Below are 24,853 nucleotides of genomic sequence, written 5' to 3' on the forward strand. Positions count from 1 at the left end.
GGACAGGAATAAAAACCCTGTGGCAGATAAAATAGCTTCTATGTACTGAATGTATTTCATCTGTACACTTAGTTGTTTGTCTGAAGTTCAGCTTTAAAGAAGAACTCCAGGGGGAAAAAAATCTTAACCTTTGCAGTGGGGCTACCCTCGCACTGAAAGGGTTGAGTGCACATTTTTGTCTAGGGTTAAAAATAAAAAAAGTTATACTCACCTGATCCAGCTGGCTCTTAGACTGGTCCCTGGAGCCTCTCTACCCCTTCTCTGCAGCGGTCTAAGGTCCCTGAGTCATCACATTTTATACACAGTGTACAGGGCGTAAGGACACAGAGGGACATACTAGACATACTAGTGGAGGAGGAGAGAGGCTGTAGGGAGCACTGCCACAGCTGGCCGGATCCGAGGTCTAGGTGAGTAAATCTTTGTTATTCTTGAACCTAGACACAAACAAGCACTTAACCCTTACAGTGCAGGAGTATAGCCCCAGGGCCGGATTTCCCACCTAAGCCTGGCCTCCGGGCAGTAGGGAGTAGAGGGGCAGCACAGCCGACAGGAGGGTAGTTTTTTCTACATTTAGCCCTGCTTCGGGCAAGCATGGCTAAATGTAGAGCGGGGAAGCCACCACTCACTTTGTACAAGTGATTTTGGCAATGCCACCAAGATCACTTGTAAAAAGCCTTACCCCGCCCCCCTAAATGGTCTGCCACCACCTTCGACTGTGTCTCTCTCTCTCTCTCTCTGCAGGCCGCCTCCCTACCCGTTGGGGTTTTTGGGGTCCCTTGCTCTTCTGGGGGACTTACGACCATGGCAAGGTAGTTCAGTCTAAAACAAAAAATGCATGGAAAGCGCTCCACTGTAATATGGTCAACTCTCTTGGTCGTTGGTGTGTTGGGGGATGGTGTACATAAACTCTTTGAAAACCGGGAGAGGAACCCGGTAAATCACATTCATCAAAACAGTACAAGGAAGAGTGCAACTACCTGAATAGATGATTAATGGGTACTACATAACAATTGATAAATTTGTGAATGCTGCACAGCCTGCTGTGACTAGCTGAATGGTTAGGGTTAAAAAGTAAATGTGTGACTTACGGTTGTGTTGTCACAGGGGAGCAAACAGTATCCCTGCATGCACTTGCGGGTGACGAAGGTAGTCGATGTACTACCGATTGGGAAGTCCAGGGTATCCCCAGTCCGCGTCCTCGGCTGGCCTGGCCGAGCCGCGGCACTTGGAGAAAGGAGGGGGAAAAAAGAGCTTGCCCGGCAATAGGAAACCACACTGTAATGTGTGTCAGTGCGGTGTGTGTCGCGAACGTTGAGGGGTCAGACCCAGTAGGAGCGCTCCTAGGCTTGAAAAAGAGGACTACCTCGAAACGCGTAGCCGTTAGTACTGCCAATTCAATCCCCAGAGTGGCCTCACCACACAGCAAAACTCGTTCAGACCCACGAGCACCGATCCACCTACTGGGTCTGACCCCTCAACGTTCGCGACACACGCCGCACTGACACACATTACAGTGCGGTTTCCTATTGCCGGGCAAGATCTTTTTCCCCCCTCCTTTCTCCAAGTGCTGCGGCTCGGCCAGGCCAGCCGAGGACGCGGGCTGGGGATACCCTGGACTTCCCAATCGGTAGTACATCGACTACCTTCGTCACCCGCAAGTGCATGCAGGGATACTGTTTGCTCCCCTGTGACAACACAACCGTAAGTCACACATTTACTTTTTAACCCTAACCATTCAGCTAGTCACAGCAGGCTGTGCAGCATTCACAAATTTATCAATTGTTATGTAGTACCCATTAATTATCTATTCAGGTAGTTGCACTCTTCCTTGTACTGTTTTGATGCAAGGTAGTTCAGGATGGACTACCTTGGATGGACTACTACACAGACGGGAGAACAGTACTGTGCTCAAACTCCTATATTGGAGGTGACAGGTAAATAAAAAAAAAGTGATTCAAAAGTTAAAAATTATAAAATTAAAAAATTATTAAAGAATTATAAAAAAGTAAAAGCTAATAAGATAAATACTAATTTTAAAAAAGTAATAAAAATAAAAAGTGCTAAAAAGGTAAACAGATAATACGGAAAAACCAACACCGCCGCCCCCACCATTTGGTTTCCATTCTCCATGGGGGAGGGGGGGGTTGCCGGGTGTGGGGCAGCAGAGGAACCTGGCCTTGGGGCCCTGAGTAGCCCCACTGCAAGGGTTACACATTTTTTCCCATAAACTTACCTTCACCTTTGAATCACTGAGTTATGCATAGGACATTCTACACTTAGAAAGGTGTTGCTTATTTTAAGTAGCATTTTCAAGATACTGTGTTTTACATAATGACATGAAATATATAGCAACCTGATAGGGAAATACCCAGAGTGTATGCCAGGTGCTTAAATAATATGGTAAGCATATTAGATTTAGAGCTCAGTAAGTACAGTATACCTAGACTGCCAAACCCTATTACATATGGCCGTTTGGTTTAGAAAAAAACTCCTATGTATATTCCTCATACCTTTCCATTAAGGATCGAGGAGAGTAAACATCTGCTTTTAATTATTTTGGATTTGGGAACGAAATAATGCAAAAAATATGTTTGTTTTCTGAGCAGCCAGACCTCAATCTGTAGTCTCGGTGTGTAGAGAAGTGTATTAAAAAAAATGTTAAAACAAAGGAGCGAGTTCAGCTGCTTGTGGGCTGAGGGTACATTTTACTCTGATTTCTACTAAGTTTGCCGTTTTGAGACACCAAAACTATTTTTTAAACTATTATTCTTGCAACATATGTAATTTAAAGCAACTGATTTTGCTGGGGAAATCTCAAGTCAATGCACATATCAGTGCAAAATACACGAGGGCAGATAATGCTAAAATTAACAGCGCCATGCAAAACACACCGGTATTATAGTGAGGTTATAGGGTGACAGGTTCTTTTTATAGGGCTATATGAGTGGCACAGAGGGACAGATCTCTTGGCATGGGAGAATTTATCCTGGGTGGTGTTGAGTGAAGGAGGTTCTTGGGGGCAATATCTAAACTGGCACAAGTCTTTTAAAGTGATATGAGTGGGTTGGGTGTGCAGGCTCCTTAAAAGATGGGAAATAGAGTCTGGTGAATAACAGGCAGGATAGGACACCCCAGAAATACAAGAAGAAATAACTGTTGAGCACAAGCACTGTTAATGCCATAATAGTGTACATCTAACTAAACTTTAAGAATATACATTTTAATTCTCAAATCCTTGGAAAAGCATAATGCACATTTGAAATACATATCATGGAGTTGTTTTACTTGCCAAAGGATTTGTAATTTTGACCAGCCAGTCATCAGCTTTATTCAGCCTTAAGAGGCCAACCTGGTAACCTAACTTCACTGTAGTTAAGCAATACAACCTGTTATCTTCTTGCTTCCAGCCTATGATTGAAGAGTGAAGGGGCAGCAGAATACTGATGAGTCATCCTTCTTCTCTCCTCCTGTTAACATATTCCCTGTCAATGCAGTTGTATGTAAGACACCTAATAGGCCTCTAGTTCTGTTCTTCCATCTTCAAGTCTGAGTGCTGCTTTATCGAGGATTACAAGTGTCTAATACCAAATCAAATTCAGGTATTTTCACTAGCTGTATTTCAAAATACATCTTATTATAGTATGATAAATACATAAACTACATTATAAGTTTATATTTGTTCGTAGGTTAGCTTTGTGTTGTATATAAACCTTAAATCTGTTCTCTCTGGGTAAAAAAAAAAGCAACTTTCCTTTCAGTGATCCTACCCCCACACTGTAAGAGTTAACTGCTTATTTTTATCAAGGGCTATACAGTAAAGAATTTGTACTTACCTGATCCCTGCTCCAATGGTGGGCAGCGCTCACCTCTCTCCCCTAGGTTCTGGCCCCTTGGCGTCCTCACGTATAATTAAGGGTTTAGAGGGGTACACGTGTAAATTAATCCTAATAGCTAAAATCGTAATTCATTCTAGCAACTAGAATGAATTTATACATGTCTGCCCGCACATGCATGCTTTTATAGGCATGCGTGTGTTTAAATTATACCAGCATGCTCCTCTCGGGAAAATACAGGTTTAGGTCATTTTTTTTATAATCGAACGCTGCTCTTGATCAGTGTTTCTCAACCTTTTTTTTTAGTCATAGCACCCTTCAAAAGTGTGCAAAATCTCAAGGCATCCCAGTCTAAAATGTCATAAATTTGAAGGGGGACACCGTGCAAGAACAAACCAAAAATTGGGTTTCCCGTTTAACATCAAAGTGCCCCCTTTACACCCCCCCCCTTCACATCAGAGCCACCTTTTACATCAGTAGCCCCTCTTTCATTGGCCTTTATAAAAATTGTGTTTTTTTAGCCTGAGTGCATGAGGCCAAGCACTAAGGGGTTGAGTTATAAAATGTCTGCCCTACTATATCCTGCACTGCCCTTTCTCCACAAGATGTAGCCGAGGAGCATTTCTCGGCTCCAACTAGTGGTGAGAAAGCCGTATGAATGGCATTTGCCCAGTGTATGGCTGGACAGAGGTTTTATAAGTCAACCCCTACATTCGGCTGAGGGATTGTGCTTATTGTCACACAGACATGAGGTCATCTCGCCTGACAAAAAACAGATATACTGTACAGTATGTTTAGTTTGTTATTTTATATCTGAGGTCAGAATAAAAGTACAAGTGTACATGGACTCTGCATAGGCTGGAATGATTGTACATGACTGTACTATACAGCAGCTTACACTTCCAAAGGTTACCCAATGCTTTATTAACATAAGTGGCTGCAGAACACGAAAACTGTTGAATTGTCTGCTGTCAGCTAGAGCCGCTGATTATCAAGCCCTGTACAGCAGGGGTAAGTGGAGGTTATCTGTGACTCAGGCTGTGCTCCCTGTGGAGGAATGGGATTTGCCACTTTAGAAAGCCTCTTTCTTAAGTGGGGGCATTAACTCTCCCCATGAGACTAGGCCTCTTTTGTTTTTCTAGACTACGAGTAACAAATTTCCCCAGAATTTACAGCTATGAAAGGCTTAATACTGCTTTACTAATCTCTAAATACACTTTTTTTTTCAAGTACACACAATATATGGTGACAGTTAACGTTTTAATTTAAACTTAGCAACTACTGTAGCTCCTGGCAGCCAAGCAAGTCACATAGGCTTCATTCAGCTCCTCACCGGCTTGATCCTTGCAGCAAATATCTTTATTTAACAATCGTTAAAAGGCCCATATTTATGTCAGCGAATTCCCCCACGTGTGCACAGAAGTGTGCTTTGTGTTAGGATTTAGGCTTGATGAGAATGGTGGAGGAATAATTCCTTCTAAATCATTTTAAGGTAAACTGATACATATATTCAAGAAGGAGAAGGCTCTTACGCACCACGGCATAAAGAATGTGCGGGTTATTACGCCTAAAACGAAGGTATAAACAGCACGCGGCTCTTCCGAAAATTGATGTAAACTTCTTGTGTGACATAAATAAATGATGACAAATTAAATTTCATGCCATAACTGATGACCTCTATTTTGCATGTAAAAAACCCCAACTCTGGTACAAATTAAAGTGGAACTAAATGCTTGGAGAAAAAAAAAACTAATAATGTTGTGTTTATTCCCCCCTATAGTGAAATCACCTAACAATGTATGAAGTCATCGTACTGAAAATATTACATTTTAACTTCCCAACTCTTAAACTGCGCATCTGTTTTTGTGCACCCGCGCTCAAGTCAGGAGGGCACGCTTAAAATCCCACACATGACTTGGACATTTAGACTATCTATCCTAGTGACTGTAGCTCCTTGGCACATGAGTGAAATGTGGGGGTGACACTTGATATGGACAATCCTGCTGTCCCACCTCTCACAGTTTCCACTGCAGAGGGCCAGGTATGGGAGCAAGTAAGCATTTCTCTAACATATATGTGTCAGCATGGACGAGCACCCCCAGGTGACAACCATGCCCCTGTTATCAGAGAACAGGAACCATTGATGGGTTCACACCTAGGCATTTTCTTGGTTAAAGGTAAGCGCGACAAAACGCTCAAGATAAGGAATCCCATTTGTTTGTCTTGAGCACAACAAAACGCTCAAGGGAAGGAATCCAATTAATTTCTGTGGCCACTGTTCACACCTAAGTGTTTTGTTCGCAAGCAGAAAAATGCCTTTTGCGCGTAAGAGTCATTTTTGGCAGATCACAGTGCTTTTTGGTCCCATAGACCAAAGGTAAATACATGCAACAAAGCGCGTGACAAAATGCTCAGGTGTAAATAGGGGCCATATAAATGAATGGGATTCCTTGTCTTGAGCATTTTGTGTCACTTAGCTTTGAGCGACAAAATGCCTAGGTGTGAACGGGACCTTAGTATTAAAGCAGAACTAGACCCACCAATTTAACTGCCCCAAAACAAGTTAGATTTAGGGCATGCTAACTGTCATGGCTGCCAATGTGCTTATTTCAGCTCTCAACCAAACTTTCAAGGAGTTGAATACTGCTGGTCACATGTGCAGCACCATATCAACTGCAATCCAAATAGAGGCTAAGATGGCGCATTCCTTGGCTGTAAGGAATAGGAGGTTGTAGTTCCGCTTCAAGTCAGGATTTGAGCTAAGCAGACACAGTAGCAGCCTCCAGTACCCAACACCCTCACATACTACATGAGTATACCTTTGGCCCAACGTCTCAACTGCATCATGTTGATTGATGGCATGCAGGGGCAGAGCAGAAAAGTACCTGTGCGTGGTCCAAAACACATCCAACCTGGACTGCACTGATGTAAGGTCTAATATAGATTGTATAAGAATAGACTGGCTTGTTCTAAAGTTACCCATTGTCGTACGCGACAATGGGTTAAAATGAAATCATTACACTGATCCTTAGGAATGAGCTGATGTTTATTCAAACCATAAAGCCTACGAAACGCCAAGCCCTTAATGTATCTTAAGGGTGATTATGTGTTTTGTCAAGTAAAAGAGATGTATACACATATGTGCTATCCCTGCAACTACTTATCCTTAATTTCATGAATGAAGTACAGTAAATTAATGAAATGACTAAGCTGACTTTTAAGTAAAGTCCACGCTAAGCTGAAAAAAATCCAATGTTGTTTTAAAGACCGCTAAACAATTGTAAATGCGCATACCTGAATCATTAACTCAACTCAGTGTGCATGTTGTAACTGAATGTGTGCTGGTACATTGCAAACATATGGATGGAGGAAAATCTTACTTGTGAACAATAAAAAACAATTTAACTACTGAGCATTTCACAGTAGACAAGTCATGCTAAGAGCTTTATATAGAAGGAAAGGATTATGCTAATACTTATAAAAAGCTGAAGCATATGTTTTCACAGAGTAGTTTTTGAAAACCAGTTTGAGTGCTGAATTGCTACATTCCGATTTTTCTTTTTGCAGTTATGTTAATAATTTTCCAAAATAAATTAGAAAAGTTCCAGAAGATTTTGAAGGACAAGAAAACCTTTCAAAATAAACCTGTGGTCACTGCTGGTAAACTGGAAGGATGCTTGGACATAACCTGCAGAGTGCCCTAAAACAGCGTTTCTCAACCACGGCACACTTTAAAAGTATACAACATCTTGAGTCAACCCAGTCTAAAATGCCATAGATGTGAAGGAGAACCCCACACAAAAAAAGTGGATTTCCCCCTTCATATCGAAGTGCCCCCTTCAAATAAAGATTACCCCCCTAACATCAGTGTCACCCTTTGCATCAGTCCCCTCCTTCATTTCAGAGCCCCCTTTCACATCAGAATCCCTTCTTTAATTTCATAACCCCCTTTTCACATCCAAGCTCCCCCTTTACATTAGGAGCCGCCTTCACCTCTAACTTTCTGCGTACGAGTGCGGGTGTCCGTACTCGTACGCAGAAAGGATAGAGCATGGACACTCACACCCACACACGCACGAATGTGCAGCTCGGGTGAGCGTACGGCCGAGTACTCCCATAGAGAACAGGCTGCTGCTTACAATCACACGCAGCACCTGTCCTTCCCAGGAGCGTCCTGATACGGCCGTGCACGCCACATGGATCGGTATGGGCCAGCTCTTAGCAGTGTGAATGAGGCTTAAAAATGACAGCTGCCTCCTAACTTTTGAATTTTTCTCTAGTCTAGTCTTGGAGCTGTAAAAGTATCTGTAGTTGTAATTGTACTGAGTACAGTACTTGGTATCTGAACATCCCTATCCCAAAGTAAATGTAGCATAAAACTCAAGTGAATACTATTCTATAAGATTCCAACCAGAAATCAAACATTGCACTCCAAAATCTTTTCAAACTGCTTCACAAACCGAGGGCTGAAAAAAAAACACGTGTACACAAACCAGAATGACGACTTTGCAAAGTAGAAAAGGTGGTGGAGGTTACCAGTCTGTCATGGGACACTCAACAGTGAAGGAGAATATTAGCCATCATGGCTGTCCAATAAGATTCTATTAATAATGTACACCTTGCCTTGACAAATGAATCATTGTCTCCAATAATGTCTTTAGGAGATACTGAAGGATCAACTTGAAGTGATCACAAGTCTGAGCCCCGGTAAGCCATTATTTGGGTTTCAAATATTTTATATTTCCACCAACCTGAATCACAATCCTTGCTCCTTTTTGTTTCTGTATTTCTCTTTTAAAGTGGATTTTGAAGCCTTGGGGCATTATTACACACAGCAGCAACCCATGAATATAGCTTGGTCATGGAGTCCCATATCACTTTCACACCTTAGTCACTTGCCAAGGCTGCCTTGTGAATGATCCAAGCATGTCACCACGCCACTACATTCTACAGAAGTGCAGCAATGCCAAAAACTAAAGGAGACTCTATTACTTTAAATAACTTTAAGAGAAATGAAGCTCTGTTCTCCTGCAGGCAAGTGTGAAGCAGGACACGTTTTGATCCACCATGTCTGTGCCATGCATTCACCCAGCATAAAACCCGAGTGCATGAATCTTAACCACAGCAAAATCATGCGGCTCTGAACAAGCTCGTAAGTCCTTTTAAATTATATGACATATTTTTTGGGCGACCAAGTACATTGGCCCAGTCAAATCACTGCATCCCTCATAGAGATACATTGTATGTTGTTTGTACATCGTGGTTAGGGCTAATTTTTTTTTTTGCTTTGTTTTCTCAAGTCTAGAAACGGACTGTCCGTTCATGATACTACCTATTGTCCCTGTTTAATCCTGAGAATAAAAAGTAAAAACATGAAATTTCAAGAAATTCATTGATTGTTATGTAAGCATATAATATAGATACAATAAAAATAAAATATAAAACTTCTTGTATTCGGGATACATTTTAGATCTTGTTTTTCTTTCTTTTTTTTATATGTATATAATATATATAATAAATTCAACCAGAAGAAGAAAACGCATAGAGAGTTTTTATTACAGAACAATGATGAATATACTGTACACCAAAAAGCGGTGCTGCAGCGCCACCTGCTGCTGAAATGTACAAATGGCATGTTCTCATCCTAACATTGCAATTATCATGTACAGTCTGAAAGTGTATTTCGACTTTTGCAGTTTTGTTAAATTTAAGAAAACTCCTCTATATGTTTTCTATGTTTTCCATTCACACACCATACCTAAAATTAATTCATTTTTACCTTTTATTTTTTTTTTTACAGAAGGTCTTTTACCAGACTGTTTCTCCTATCTACATGTCCTGAGTCAGTCTGTCCCCAAGACAAAGGGGAACGGCCTGGGTTTCCTCTTGTTAACATACAATGTTTCTAATTCTTTAACCCTTTGTTAGGACAGACAGTGTTTAATTCTAGTTTACAACTGAAAGTGAGATCTGCAAGTACAGTGCAGCAAGGGCCAATTATGGTAAACATTAACTCAAGCCCCCTCCTTGAAATTTCAGTGAATGGAAAAGCTTCAAGTTGAACAACTCCGGGCAAAACTTTTCTTAAGCCTTGCAGTGAGGCCACCCCCACACCGCAAGTTTTTAGGGGCTGGTTTCCATCTAGGTACTAAAATGAAAAAGGTATACTCACTTGATCCTCGGAGTCAGTTGGCTTTTCAACTGGTCCATCCATCCTCCCTCCCCTTCCGCTGCAGCGGTCCAAGGTCCCGCCAGTCAAATATACAGTATAGGAAGTGAGGACACTGAGAGACCATTGCTGCAGAAGAGGTGGAGACAGACTGGAGGGAGCGCTGTAACAGCCAGCTGGCTCTGAGGTTCAGGCGAGTAACTTTTTTTTATTGCACATTGAGCAGGTAGCCCCTACGGCGCAGGTGCCCAGAGTTATTTACATTTAGGAGTTTTCATTTTTATGATACAATGTGAAAAGGAGCATGCAACAAATATAAAATAGGTGTTATCCCAATGTGGCTGCAAAAATGGAAATACACTTTAAATGAAAGGAAGTCGGTGTTGAATATAATAATTACACCGCCATTGCTGGTCTCCTGATAAAAATTCCAGTTCCATATTAACAACTCAGAAAGTAAAAGTGTCACTGGAGCATGGCAGCCAGGCAAATAACATTTTCATGCTCGAGGGCCTGTCTTTACTTCCCTGCCAGCATACAATAGGACGACCTCAGTGTCCAGTAATCTAACTCTCTTTAAACAGGTAGATTGTAGAAGGCTGAACTTACTGAGTTAGGCAAAGTCCAACCTAGGTAATAATATGATACAAAATCATAGAGGGGCATAGAAGAGATATTTCTGGATTTGGATGGCAATAGAAGGCATCTTTGGGTGTCTGCACTTGGACATGGCCTTTATAATAAAGTATAGGCCGATTTTAGGTACAAATAATAGATGACATTCCTGCTATCTGTGGATCACATTGCCAAATAACTTCTCCCTAAAAATGCCCCCATAAACATGTGCATTTGTACCACATGAGAATACATGCTTGGGTATAGTGCAGCCTCTCCTTTCATTGCTCCTATCTCTGGGGAACAATAAGCTTCCCGAGGAGAAAAGAGCAAACCCCCAGCTAATTTTCAGAGTTGAACCTAATTCTTGGTCAAAGGTGCCGACTTCCAAATTCTTAAATGTTATCTCCCATTTTGTAAGCTCTCACCATTATGACTCATATATTACAGAAATCAAATAAGCATTTTTAATTAATCGAAACATAACAGGTTCAGCATTTAACTTACCAAAGGCCGCAGTTCAGGGTGAGTCAGGATATAACCATTGTTGGTAATAGCAAATGCATACCCATGGATTCCCAGCTGTAACAAGAATGTAACAAACATAAAATATATTATATTCTCATTGGCTATAAACCACCTGACATGATCATATGATGCTCAACCTGTATCAGAATGGAGCATATCAGCAAAAAATTAGGCCTCTTCTAGACGTGCGGCTGAGGAACGGTAAGATCAGGCAGTTGATTAGCCTTTCTGCTGCTCCTCAATCACCCGCTGCAATGATAGTATTGCAGCTGAGCAGTGCTGTATACTTTGCCACAGCTGCAATCCTTTATGGTGCAGCAAAAATATACACCATGGAGGTGCTGCAACCATGTGCCAAATGGTTGTCACGTAGTTGCTTGCTCAGTAGCTCAGTGAAAAATCCCTCTTGGCATAAAAAAGGGCATTCAGGAGGTGGCAGCATTGACTTCTGGACACAAGCAGCAGCTGCTGCTCTACAGCCCCATGTTAATCGATTGCTTTTCACAGGTAGCCATCCGTCTAAACAAGACCAACCATTTCTACCACTTCTGGACGAAAGCCCTTCCACAGATATCACATGACTCATTGCCTAGGCTTTTGGTCATATGAGCAGTACCATAAGGAGTTTGGATTGGCATTCTCTTCTGGGAAACAAGTATGTCAGCGCTTCTATTACTCCTTATTTTTATATCCAAGAAAGGTCCACTTTAATTGTATCTGATGTAACGTAATGTTTCAAGCCTACTTCACTCAGTTCTTATTCCGATATGCGTTGGACGTGAATAAAACAATATCTGACCAACTATAATAGATCTATTTAATACGCATAAAAGCATTCATGTCTTAGAGGCAGATCTTCATCACTGTTCTACATTATCCTTTCATGTGTGCATCCTGTGTTCCTGATGTCACTTAGAATCTGCGGTCTTATAGCCATGCTCATACAGTCAAGAGTTGGTCAGTGTAGTATGTGGCCATGAGATCACCAAGTCAGACTGATCAAAGTAAAAAAAAAAAATTGTATTTGCACCAAGCCCTTTAGGAGATCTGTTTATCCAAAAAATAGACTTTTAACATATGGAAACAAAAAGAAACTGACACATTTGCTAAGTAATATATTAATGCATTGGACCAACAAATAAAAAGAAAACTTGTCATATAGCACTTACTAAAGCACTACTAAAAAACATTTGATTTCTGTAGGTGTTGCTGCCGGTGATCTACTCTCACTTCCTGTTTGGTGACATGTCTGTCTCTGTCATAGTTAAGCCGGGTATACATGCTTTGAATTTCAGCCAGTTCTTGATGTCCCTTTTGGAATTCGCTGCATGGGTGCCGGCACCCTTCCACCCAGTGTCCCTCAATCAGCTGATCTAAGGAGTTGGTTGGAAAATTTTCGACTGAACAGAGCTAGCAGCCATTGTCAGAATACAAAGGAAACAGCAAAGAATCACCCATCAACGCTCGCAAGTGTTGATGGAGTAATCTGTTCTTTTTTCTCGCTCAGCCCGTGGGTTGAACAAAAGAAATAGAACCGTGTATACCCGGCCTTAGTGAGAGGAAATCTCTTTAACAGAGCCCGGATAACAGTCAAAGCTTGGCAGTGGTTCTATCCCTTCTCTATTCTATCCAAAACTAAAACAAAAAAAGTTTTGGCTGCTTATACACCTAAAAAAATAAGTCAATACTTTCTACTTCCTCTCCGGTTGAACAAAAATGTGCTCTTACACACCAGGAGAAGGTTGATATCAAGCTTCAGTGGGAATGCCAGCTCTGTAAGCCGATGATCTAGACGGGTTATGTAATGGTATGAAAGAAGGTGGGCATTGCCAGGGTGTTGCAGTCTAGTAGTAGTTCAAGCACCAGGCAAAAATGGGTTTATCACCTTCTTTAACAAGGGGGAGGGAACCACACAAGTACATGCAACAATGTATACAGTATATCCTTCATATAAATAGTTCTGCATATGGCTGTATGTCCTATATATTTACACAATTGATACTTTTAGGCCTCATTTACACTGCGCTAACTCAGGCTGTACACGTACAAACACGGACACCTGGACCCGCACGGATGTACAGTTTGGGTGTTCCCATAGGGAAGAACATGCCGGTACGGGCGTGTAGGCCCCTAGTTAGCGCAGTGTGAATGAGGCTTTACTCTGGGCAGATGACCTTGCACATATCAGTATATATAGACTTTTCTTTTAATACTTTCACTGTTCTGCAAGCTTCCCTTTCTGCGTGTTTAGTATATGTGATGATAAAAATCCCCATCATAGGTCACAATTACATCCACTGCGGACTTTGCAGTTTAAAAAGCCTTTCTCTGAGTTTGTTTATAGAAGGTTACAAGTAAGACATATGAGGAAAAAAGCACATGTAGTTTACAACACTAGGGGAAAGAGCCAGGCACTGCTAAACACCTGTGATCCATTCATATAGTTCTCTGTTCATCTGGTTTTCCCGTGTATCCAAAAAAGAATGTTTTATTGAACACTCAGCAGAGAACAGGCCTGGAAAAGGGGTGCATACACTTAAAGAATAGGGGCACATTTGATACTTGTTTATATTCTAAAGCAACACCTCCAAAATCATTTTTTATTATCTGATGACATTGATTATCCAGTATTTTAGTAAACACTAAAAAGCAAAATAAGCCACCTTTATTAACAAGTAGTCCTGTGGCATCATTCAGGGCATGTCAAGATACAAGTGATTTATATGGGCAGAAAACAATCTCCAACTGTATGCAGAGAGGCAGATAAACACAGCAGCAAAGAACAGCAAATAACAGATATTTTCTTATATCCGTTATCTAAAAAGTTCAGCTGTTCCCATGAGTCTTTAGAAGCAACAAATGACTTCAACCAACAAGAGTAGGATGTAATTTTCTGTACAGTCAGCCACTACCATATTAACAGTCATTTACCAATATAAAGTGGAAACTTTATAAGGTATGCTAATATGGCACAGGGTACAACCACCAATTGTGGAATGCAAATCTCTGTAATTTCTCTTAAAAGGAACACGTATACACACTGTATAATTAATTGTATCAATAATGTTTATTGATCTAGACCAGGGGTCCCCAAACTTTTTAAACAAAGGGCCAGTTCAATATTCCTTCAGAGTTTAGGAGGCCTGGACTGTGCCCAGCGGGAGTAGTTAATGCCTTAGGCTTGGTAGTCGGTGGGAGTAAAAAATATTGTGTGTTCTTTGGGAGAGAGATAATGCTTCATTGTTGGTGTCAGTGGGAATCATAGTGCCCCATCATTGGAATCAATGAGAATGGTGCCTCATCCCTAGTATTAGTGGGAACATTAATACCGCATTGTGGGAGAAATTGTGCCCCAACAATGGTCACAGTGGGAAGAATTGTGCCCATCATTGGTGTCAAAGGAAGAGATTTTGCCCCATCAATGTGTAAGTGTAAGAATTAGTGGTCCTTGGAGTCAGTGGGAAGAATATTGACCCAAGAACCAGATAAAGGCAAGCAAAGGGCCTCATCCAGCATTCAAGCCACAGTTTGGAGACCAATGGTCAAGAAAAACAGACCAAAGAAGCCTGCTTGCATCTTTTCACCCCATGAAGTTTAGCCACCTACCCGGCATCATAGAATAATTAGACACAGTAGGTGGGCAAAATGTGTTGAGGTGGGAGGGTGCAGACTGGACTTCTTTGGTATGATTGTCTGGATCAAAAAAGTTTATTGAGATGCTGAATTATATGGTATGCAGGCACATTTCTAATGTTTTTGTTGTTAAGATTCGGTCAGCAAACAGAAATATTGTTCTCCAAGCAAAAATGAATCAGCACACACAAACAGCTTACAACAAACATCAGAAAAATATCACTGGAAAGAGCATTGCTTCCTTGTTCTCACATGTTTCTCTGATTGCAGGTAGTGTGACCACGTAATATGTCTTTGCATTATGAAAAAAATAGTTAGTTATGCTGACTCACTCTCCTATACCTTTTTCAAAACAAAATGATGGGGAGTGGTAGAATTTTAAATGTCCATGGGAACTAGCTTGAAAGTTTCTAACAATAGGTGGGCCTCAGTCACATCCTGTAAATTAGTGAACACCAGTTTAAAAAGTATTACCTTGTATTTGGGAATGGCCTTTAAAAGTTCTTTCACTGGAACATCTGTGCCAACCACACCTAGGAGAACCCCCTTTGATCTCTGCACAAAACAAGAAATGAAGGAAAACAGGCATCTAACTAAGGTAAACATTCATTGGTAAAGCATTACAGACATACACTAATTATTTTCACGTTGTCATAAATCTATTACAGTACACAGATGACTTTCAGCTTTGTTGTGCCGACGTTTCAGAGACACTGATGGATATGAATGAAAATAGAATGAGAAAAAACAGCTGTCATATTTTTGTTTCTTCATTCGGATGAAAAATGGTCATGAGAAATGGAAACATGAGAAATTTATCAGCGGTAATCAACAAATTCGTGTTTCAACAACACGTCAAGGAAGATCTGACACGTTTATGATTGCAATTATTATGTGAATTTCCACAGCTTTTATCACTGCCAAATGTTTTTAAGAGGAAAATGTGTGCCTGGCATTGTATTGCAGTTCAAGTGTGCTTAAGGCCTTCACCGAGAGTCAGCCATGTTGGGCCTGCATCAATATGTGATATAACAGAGCCTACAGGTTCATTAAGGACTTGAAGAATTGCCAAAGGCCTGGTTTTCACAGACTTATCTTAAATTGGTTGCCAACTGTTCATCAGAATCACATTTGCCCCATTACCCTCTTTCTTCTCGGTCATGAGATGAAATGGGAGCCTGCACGCAAGCTATAGAATATATGTATACTTCTTTATTATACTTCGTCTTAAGTTAAAAGTCAACCATCTTCCATCCCTCTTTCATAATGTGCAATTCCATAACTTAAAGGAGAACTATGAGGTGAGTGAAAATCACTCATCCTCATAGTTCGAGCAGATGTGTGACAATAAAACTGTCACACGTCGGCTCAATAGATCGGGAAGTGAGCAAACACATACCGTTGCTCGCTCTCTTCTCAATCATCTCCCTGCAGGGATTCTCCCCCTCCCCGCTCCGATCCTCCAGCGCTAGATAGGCAGAGCCAGCTGTCACTCACGCAGCTGGGTGGATCTCTACAGTAATGCCGAGATCTGTCTTGGCTGCGGCGGTCTCAGTATACCGCAAACTGTAGCTTGCGATATACTGAGCTTTGGGTCACGGGAGGAGGTTAGTATATGACCTCCCGTGACCCTTAAGAGAACTATGGGGAAAAACACTTACCCCATAGTTCTCTTTTAATTAAATCAAGAAACAAAGCTAATTCAAGATGCTATTGGTGCGTGCCTGAATTAACATGGATGCATTAAGTGCCCCTGAGCATTAGAAGTGCTGATTATCAAACACAGAGATCTTCTAACATTTAAAAAAATCGTAGTGTAACCTTACTTTTACCATTCTCTTTTTTGATGACCCTTTTGATACTTTTGTTTACTCGGTGAATACTGTACCCGGAGTGAAAGTTGAACTCCAAGCAAATAAATGTAGCCCCTTCGCCCTAAGTGGAGTGGCTCTTTACATTTAGTATTGCTGGAACTGTAATCAGTTGGGCTATTTTGTTGTCTGTGATCATTTGATCATTCCTAGGTGTTCTGCCTATGCCTCGACCTACCTGTGGTGGGGTTTGACCCTGCCACAGAGTGGGGAAGCCAATGGGAAAACATTGGGGGTGTTTATGTCTCTCTAGCCAATCACTAGGAGTTTCATGGCCAGTGGTGCATGCTGGGGAAGTGCATAAATACCATAACATTTTTTAAAAAGCCATGTGCTCAGGGCAGTCCAACCTTGGGCATACCCTGGGGGTAGGCGGTATACAGTTGGAAAAGCTAACTGTGCTTGATGTCTGCAGTAGTCCATATGTAGACTAAGGTAAGGTCTGGAACTGTCTGGAATGGAGAACCAGAAGAGCCCTTTATCTGCTGGAAATGGCAGAAAGGCCAAGATGGCATGGACCTCAGGAACAAGTTTGCTGTCTCAACCAAGGAAGATCTTATGAGTGCTATTGTCCCTGCTAAAGAATTTGTATTTCTGTCCCTTCCGCCCTGAGAGTTACACAGTTATACCTCTCAGACCTGTCTAGCAAGGGAAGGGGCCTGATCTTTCTCTAATATAGTTTCGATATTACTTGCCCCTCCTTACTCTCACCCTGTATATGGACAGTGATCAGAGAAGTAGCACACAGATGAAAATATATCTATGTCACTCTACTTTCTTTTTGTCATTATGCTCTTTGCACAGCAGCACATCTGATTGGTTCCTGTGCTGCTTCTCCCTCCTCCACTCTGAGCTCGGTTGCACAGGGAGTGTAAGAGGCTGTTATCAAGTCACATTCAGGTATTTACACTGCATTAACATATATTTAATCAAATATTAATGATTACAGAGCTCCATTAGTCTGTGCCTTTTATCTGCCTTGAGTTCAGCTTGTTATATCACTCTGCTAAACAATGTGTTAATACTAGTAATTGACCCTTCTTTCAGCTCTGAAAATACCTTAAACAGTACATGCTGTGTTTGAAGTCTTTCCAGCGCTGAAAGAAGTGAGCGTGGGTTTTGTCCACCAAAGAGATCCATTGCATCTTTGATGGTTATTAACACCCTTTGTATAGGAGTGGTGAACACTTAGAAGCTCACATGTGCTCATTTGCTGTAAAAAAAAAAAAAAGGCTGTGATTATTAGACTTTAAAATACATGTTTTAGAACAGAATGTATTGGAAATCTGTGTACCCAACACCTTTTAGTACCGGACTGTTAATTACATTTTGACTTTAATTTTGCAGGACTCTTAGCCAACAATGATATTTACAGGCTGCACACAAAAAAGTCACCCATAGTTCTTCATATCATGGACAATCAGACCAGTAAACTGTATGTGATAACATCGCTTGTTAGGGAGCTTCCTTATTTTCCCCTTGACCACCAAAAGGTTAGCTGTACATCTGGACTTAAAACAGTGACGTTAGACACTGTTCATTTAAGAGCACAAAATCTGCACTTCAAGCAATTCGAAGGTGAGGTAACCCAAGCTTCCTTCTTTTCATTGTGCTAAAATGAAATCTTAACAGCCTAAAATCGCTTTATATCACTTACGTTTTTTTCATTTGTGCCAACAACAAAATTTATTGTGGCCTGCACCAGATGTCTGAGAAATGTTCATCTAAAAAGTTCAAAGCCTTTCTAAAGGCTCTTAAACCTCGCCAGCGCTGTAAATTGTCTCGGGTCTTTGTTTTCACCAGGTTTTGCAATTATATTTTTGCTGTAGAGCAGAGTTTTGTATGGTAACTAGATATCACCAGATAATGATACAACAGACTTTAGCTTTGCATTCTGTTTCTTTATAGATGAATAAAAAAGCTGTGTAGGAGAACACAGGGTATCAGTACTGGGGGCATTTTGCAAATGGTAAAATGAACTGTGTGCAATTAAAGCTGGGTGTGTAAGATATTAAAAAGAGCTTATTAAAGGAATGATATTTAAAAATATAATCTAAAAATATGATTTGCTGTAAATCAAAGATACAAAATGTATTCTAAGTAGCAGGGTATGAAAAAAATTGGTGCAACAGACCAAGCTCATGTTATCTATCTAAGATGGGTTCTGATCTATGTCAAATCTGTGCTACTTGTGGCAATGCATGGCCATTGGATGATCATAACATTTGGATGAACGAAAGAGAGAGAAAATTGTTAGTTAAGTCACATTCAAATCCTCATGTGGTGAAACTGAATAGTTTTTTTCCAATGTGACAACATAAGTTGAGCCTGGCACCTAGGTTAAAAGGGCCTTGATTAATGGGCACATATTAGGCTTACTGGCATTATGCCAGTAAAATTAAGGATGTAGGGCTTTTAGGGGGCCAACATGCCTAGTCAAACTGGTACTTACATGGACTATGAAGACTTTCTCACCATAGGCAACTTCCAGGAGCATTCCTAGGGGCATACTCAAACTGGCATTAATGAGCGTTTTCACTAATAGCATTGTCATTAAGTTTACCAATTCTCTCTACCCTAGGTCCTTATTACGCTAGCCCTGTTTTAGGCATTTAACCGCAGGAAATGGCTATTAGGAGTTAATTAGTATGGGCCACTGTTAGGCACTTCTAAGAAGTAACCCAATATAAAGAATCCAAGAAAAAAATACACATGTGAGTGCTCAACTAAAATTAGACATATAGCACAGAGATCTGTATTCAGTATATCCGCGTGGTTCGCAAAATTAAGCAATAAATACAGAAAATAAGCAATGAATACAAACAACTGTGCTGTGTTGGATAGGATGTCAGCATATTTAATATTAACATAGACCCCCACAGATGCCGCAAAAGCACAGTCCAAGTATCACTGTGCCTGTGCCGCATTAGTCCAGGTTTTTGTCCTTTTTGAGGTTGCCCTTACTTGGGCTTCACCATTCCAATATATTGGAATTCTATGGGTCCACTAACAATATCACCGTTGTTTACTTAGGACCCCTCAAGCACAAAAGCAAAAATTGAAAATGTTCTTACTGCTCACAAAATACAGCTTTTATCTCAGATGCGGTATAATTGTCAACATATTTAAAAAAGCATTCAGAAATTTTAAGCATTTTGAAAAGGAAATATAAAGCACTGACCAGATTGCGCCATACTTACCGTTTCATTCTCTTTACTAAACACAGGCATTGCAACAGTTGTCATCAAAACCAATCCCTGATCATCGGCAAGCTGGACAGGATAGAAAGGAACATTAAAAGGAGCACGCAAAATATTAGCAGTAAATCATCATCAGCGATGATAGTTCGTTTTGCTTTGCTGAACAGAAATATTTGATACAGAAAACAGATTTTTTTATATGTACCAGCATGACTCATTTCACTAGGTTTGCATTTGTATTATTATTTGTATCTTTTAATTCAATATACAGGGTGAGTTAATCTAATAACAATTTTACTAGAACTAGAAATTCTACTTAATTGACTTTGGATGAAGAAAGATTAGGGTACCAGATGTACCTCCAGAATACTACATACAGAGAAGTGAACACCTCCCATTATATGCCTTTAAGGCACATGTCACACCAATAACAAGATCACTAAATGTGCAGGGAAAAAACTTGCTTGCATCCATGTGTCACTCCAACACTAGCTGGACAGCCAAGGTGTTGCTTCCTTGCTGATTAAACTGCTTCAGGATATGCCACCAGCAAGAGAGCGGTTTCATGCTCATCTAACTGGCAAGGGAGTGACACATATCAATGCGTGAGTGTTTCATTGCCCTGCTGTGTCCTGCATAGAGATCCTGCAGCTAGCAATTTCTCACCATCAACATGATTGCTAGAGTGACAGGGCCTTGTTGTTTCAAAAGACTTTCCTTTGAAGTTAGTTAAGCCAATACACAGGCTTCACCGGTAGACACAGTGTGTGCAGTAAAGTAAGAAAAAGATCCAGGCAAGGTCATAATGACAGATGTACACACCTGGGATCTAGACACAGTATAATTTTACACATGGTATCCTAATCCCACTCCACAAAAAAACACATTTGTTATTGGAAAGGGGGTGGGTGCAGTTTTTTTACTCTTGGGGGAAAAAAAAAAGAGTTGTAAGGCTGTCATCAACCATACAATTTGGAGGTCGTCTTTTTGGTATAGGACCAAACATCCATAAGACTACAATCAACTTCTTAGTGCCATCATGAAGGCTTCATTGGCATTTAGTCAAGATGAATCTTTTAAAACAAGCATATACTGTGTACTTCTGACATAAGTCAATTTGTAATTTAATGGTATTAAAAATGACTCTCTATCTCAATTTTCATAAGCCATCTGCTTTTCTAAAACGGCCAAAGATTGAAAAAAAGTTTCTCCTTTGTAACCTTGGTAACACAAAGAGTGCACAGAGTACCCCCAGAATGATAATTTCCTGTTCATCGGATTGGCTTACTACTTTTCTTAGCAGTTTTCCTATTATTGAATTGGTGAGTATGAACGTGTGATAATAGCAGGCAGACCCTCCCACTTAGCACTCAGTAGGAAGTGGCAGGAGTACATTAGCAGCAGGTAATGCTCTGCAGTAATGTATGCTGAATTCTTGCAATATATAGAAATGACCTGGAGAGCATTATATTCTTCTTATCAAAAGTGACCCTTTTAAAAATTAGGATAAAATTCTGTGCACTTTGAAAATTAGCAGTTTCATATGGAAAAAAAGTCATTTTAGAGAATAATAAAACGTAACCAATACAAATAACCTTTGTGATTTAAACAAATAGTTAAAATAACCAGCTTTATAAATAGTCTTTGTTACCATATCTTTCTTTTTGCACCGTATTTTAAATTGTACCTGTGCCCAGACTATGAACATTAAACTCTTTATATATTCTAAACAAGCAAGAAGCCTTAAAACCCCTGACCTGTGTAGCTGCTGGTACTGTGCAGTAACCCATTCTTAAAGATCCTCTAAGATCAGAACAGAGACACTGAAGTTGGGTTTCAGTCAGTTTCTAGCAGCTTAGAAATATTTGCTGTGTGTTCACATTAGGGGACCGGCAGGCTCCCAAGATCTGCTCTCATAAACAAAAGCTGCGATTTCAGTGCTTTTGTTGTGAACTTTGAAAATGTATTTCTCCACCACACCTATGGCTACAGAACTATGAGGTCTTAATGTAAAGTGCTAACACTGCTTGTTCAGAATATGTAAATACTTTAGTGTGTCTGGTCTGGGCAGCGATTCACTTTAATCTATCAATTATCACAGAATACTCATAGACAGATAAGCGCTGAGCAAACTGTTGGCACTATATAAATCCTGTATAATAATTAGGGATGCACCGATACTGGTATCGGTGCCGATGCCAAGTATTTGGGTGAGTACTCTTACTCGCCCAAATGCTCTGATGCCTAGCCCGATACTTGAGCTTCCAGTTTCAGGAAGCCGGGCAGCGAGTCATGACACGCTGCCCGGCTTCCTGATTGGCCGGGAAGCCGGCTCCATGCTCCCTGGTGACAGGGGAGCATGGAGTCGGATTCCCAGCCAATTAGGAAGCCGGGCAACGTGTCATTACACGCCCCCGAGTTTCTGATTGGCTAGAAAGTTGGCTTCATGCTCACTCATCACCTGGTGATGCGGGAGCATGGAGCCAGCTTCCCGGTCAATCAGGAAGCAGGGCCCCCATGTAATGGTGTGTTGCCCTGTTTTCTAATCGGCCAGCTTCTCGACTAATCAGGAAGCCAGGCAACACGTCATTACACAGCACCCAGCTTCCTGATTGGCCACAAAACAGGTTCCTAATCAGGAATCCAGGTGGCGAGTCATTACACGCCACCTGGCTTCCTTAATGGGACGTCCGGTATCGGTATCGTCAATTACCGTGAAAAAATATCAGTACTTGTACTCGATACTGATAAAACGGTATTGGTGCCTCTCTAATAATAATAATAATAATAATACTTAATAGACACAGCTGCATCTAAGGTTCCCCTTTGTCAATAAGCAACAACTGAACATCGCCCATTAAGTAAAATAAATACTTTTTAACCTTTGTAAAATAAGGGGAAAAGATAATAGATTTGATTTATAAAAAGATGATGCTACTAACATGCCGTACATACAGATATTATATTGATTTTTTTCTTTAGAGGATAAGTGCCCTTTTATCAAAACCTTTATTCTTTATAGGGGATTAGCAATAATAAGGATTTTCTTTGAAAAATCTGAATATTTCAGAAGAATTTCACAATTTTGGCTAAATGCATTTGAGTCAATGGGGAGGGCAAAATGAAAGTGTTTTTTTGTGTATTAAAGAGTGAATGCTCATTTCAACTATCCTGGACCTGTTCTGCCAAATAAATGTCTCTCATTGACTTTGATTTTTTACTTTTTCACGAAAAGAAAAAAACAAACAAGGAAAAAATTTGTAAAGTAAAACATTTAAAGCAACACTACAAAATAACAATCACATACACAAAAAAATGATAACAGATGCAAATACAAAGAACACTACATTAAATACATTGAACGTTTATAAATAAACCTCCACCCAAAAACACAGCATCTAAAAAAAGAAAAATAAATAGATCAAACAAATTTTGCCTAAACAACTCAGTGAGCTAAACTGAGAGTTCTGACTTACGTTAAATGTCACAGACGGTACATTTCTCCACTCATTCTTATTCTTAATTGTGCCTGCATCCTGATCCAAAAAAAGTTATTTGCAAGGGGTACCTGTTTTGTTGGTAACCAGGAGTTTTAGACACCTGGACCTAACCTGGAAGCCTTCTCTTCCTCCTAGCCACCACTAGAAGGAGCTGAAGACAAAAGACCAACTTTGGATTGGGATAAATGAGCAATCAATGTCTTGTTTTCCCTTTAGCTCCCTCTAGTGGCAAGTGGGAACAGTTGGCGCAGGAATAGAAGACATAAACCCAGCCCCAGATTGGAGGTCTCTATTTTTGAAATCCCTATTTATTAGAAAAATAGATACCCCTTGCAACCATCTTAAGCAGGCTACATGGGCAAGTAATGATAAAGTAGTGAAGCTAGATGTATTCTGACAGCAAGAGTAATAGCAAGCTGTGCCATATTTATGGCAAAACTGAACATGGAACTGATGATGCATTGTTGGGAATATTGCTCAATAAGCCAGATGGCTATTACTTAATACAATTTTCTTGTCGTATACTTGTACTACTAATATTATTTTAAACATTATTTATTGTTGTGTTTCATTTAATTTATAAACGGCTTACATATGTGGCTATGTGATCCACTGAGAAATGAACCCTTGGATTCTTTGAAATGCTCACCATGCTTACAGTAAATAAGTGCAATTAACAATTCCAATCGAAACAGGGAAAGGTTACGCAACCGTGCAAGGACTGGAGCTCTGGAGCAATAAATACCTTGTATTCAGTAATGTGCTTTGAAGTCAAGGCCATAGGTTATTTATGGTTATAATCTGAATTGTTGCTTTATTAAAAACACCACCATGGAAATTTCAGATTATATATTATGTGTGACATATTTCATTTTGATACAGCTCAGCTGATAAAAATGAATTACTAATACAGTGCAGGTCCTCATACCATACACTTGTTGCAAGACTCCTAAAGCATAACATGATATTATTCTCCTTCTTCTGTCTCTTCCGTATTGTAATATAAAAATGTCTTTCTTATCACTCTTACCTTGTAAGCATAAGCAGCACTGACACCCTTGTCATACTACTGTTAATCTCAGCTTGAAGGACTTAAAGTGTATGTTAACCCTAACAATGATCTTCTTCTTTTTGGTCCCCTTTGTTCTTTCTGTGTTGAACTGACAACACAGGGCCTCAGCTGCACTAAAATCACAAGAAATCTTAACAACCCTACCCAGGTTACCTGTGAACTACAGAATGCCTCCTCCTCCTCCTATTAGGGATGAGCGAACCAGGCAGAGTTCAGTTCACAGAAGGGTTGGTGAACCCAGGAGAAAAATATAAACATATATAATACAAACATAGTACTAAAACCCCACTGAAGTTTATAGGAGCTGAATCTTGCTATTTTGTTCTAGCCTTTCTCAAGGTCAGTTTTCATCTATTGTTAAAAAAAAAGGTCATGGGCACCTGGGCAGTGCCATAGTATCAATGCAAAAATGTAAATATATATATATATATA

At 40.3% G+C, this 24,853-nt stretch overlaps 1 protein-coding gene across 1 annotated transcript in view; it reads right to left on the minus strand.

The window, feature by feature from the left end:
- Positions 1-24,853, minus strand: part of CACNA2D3 (calcium voltage-gated channel auxiliary subunit alpha2delta 3) — a 786,579-nt gene that overhangs the window by 239,196 nt on the left and 522,530 nt on the right. Inside the window, 3 exon segments of the mRNA XM_018555257.1 lie at positions 11,125-11,199; positions 15,253-15,333; positions 19,850-19,921. Coding sequence (XP_018410759.1) covers positions 11,125-11,199; positions 15,253-15,333; positions 19,850-19,921 — 228 coding nt within the window.

This window comes from Nanorana parkeri, unplaced genomic scaffold, assembly GCF_000935625.1.
Source record: "Nanorana parkeri isolate BGI_ZX_2015 unplaced genomic scaffold, ASM93562v1 scaffold189, whole genome shotgun sequence".
Taxonomy (NCBI): Eukaryota; Metazoa; Chordata; class Amphibia; order Anura; family Dicroglossidae; genus Nanorana; species Nanorana parkeri.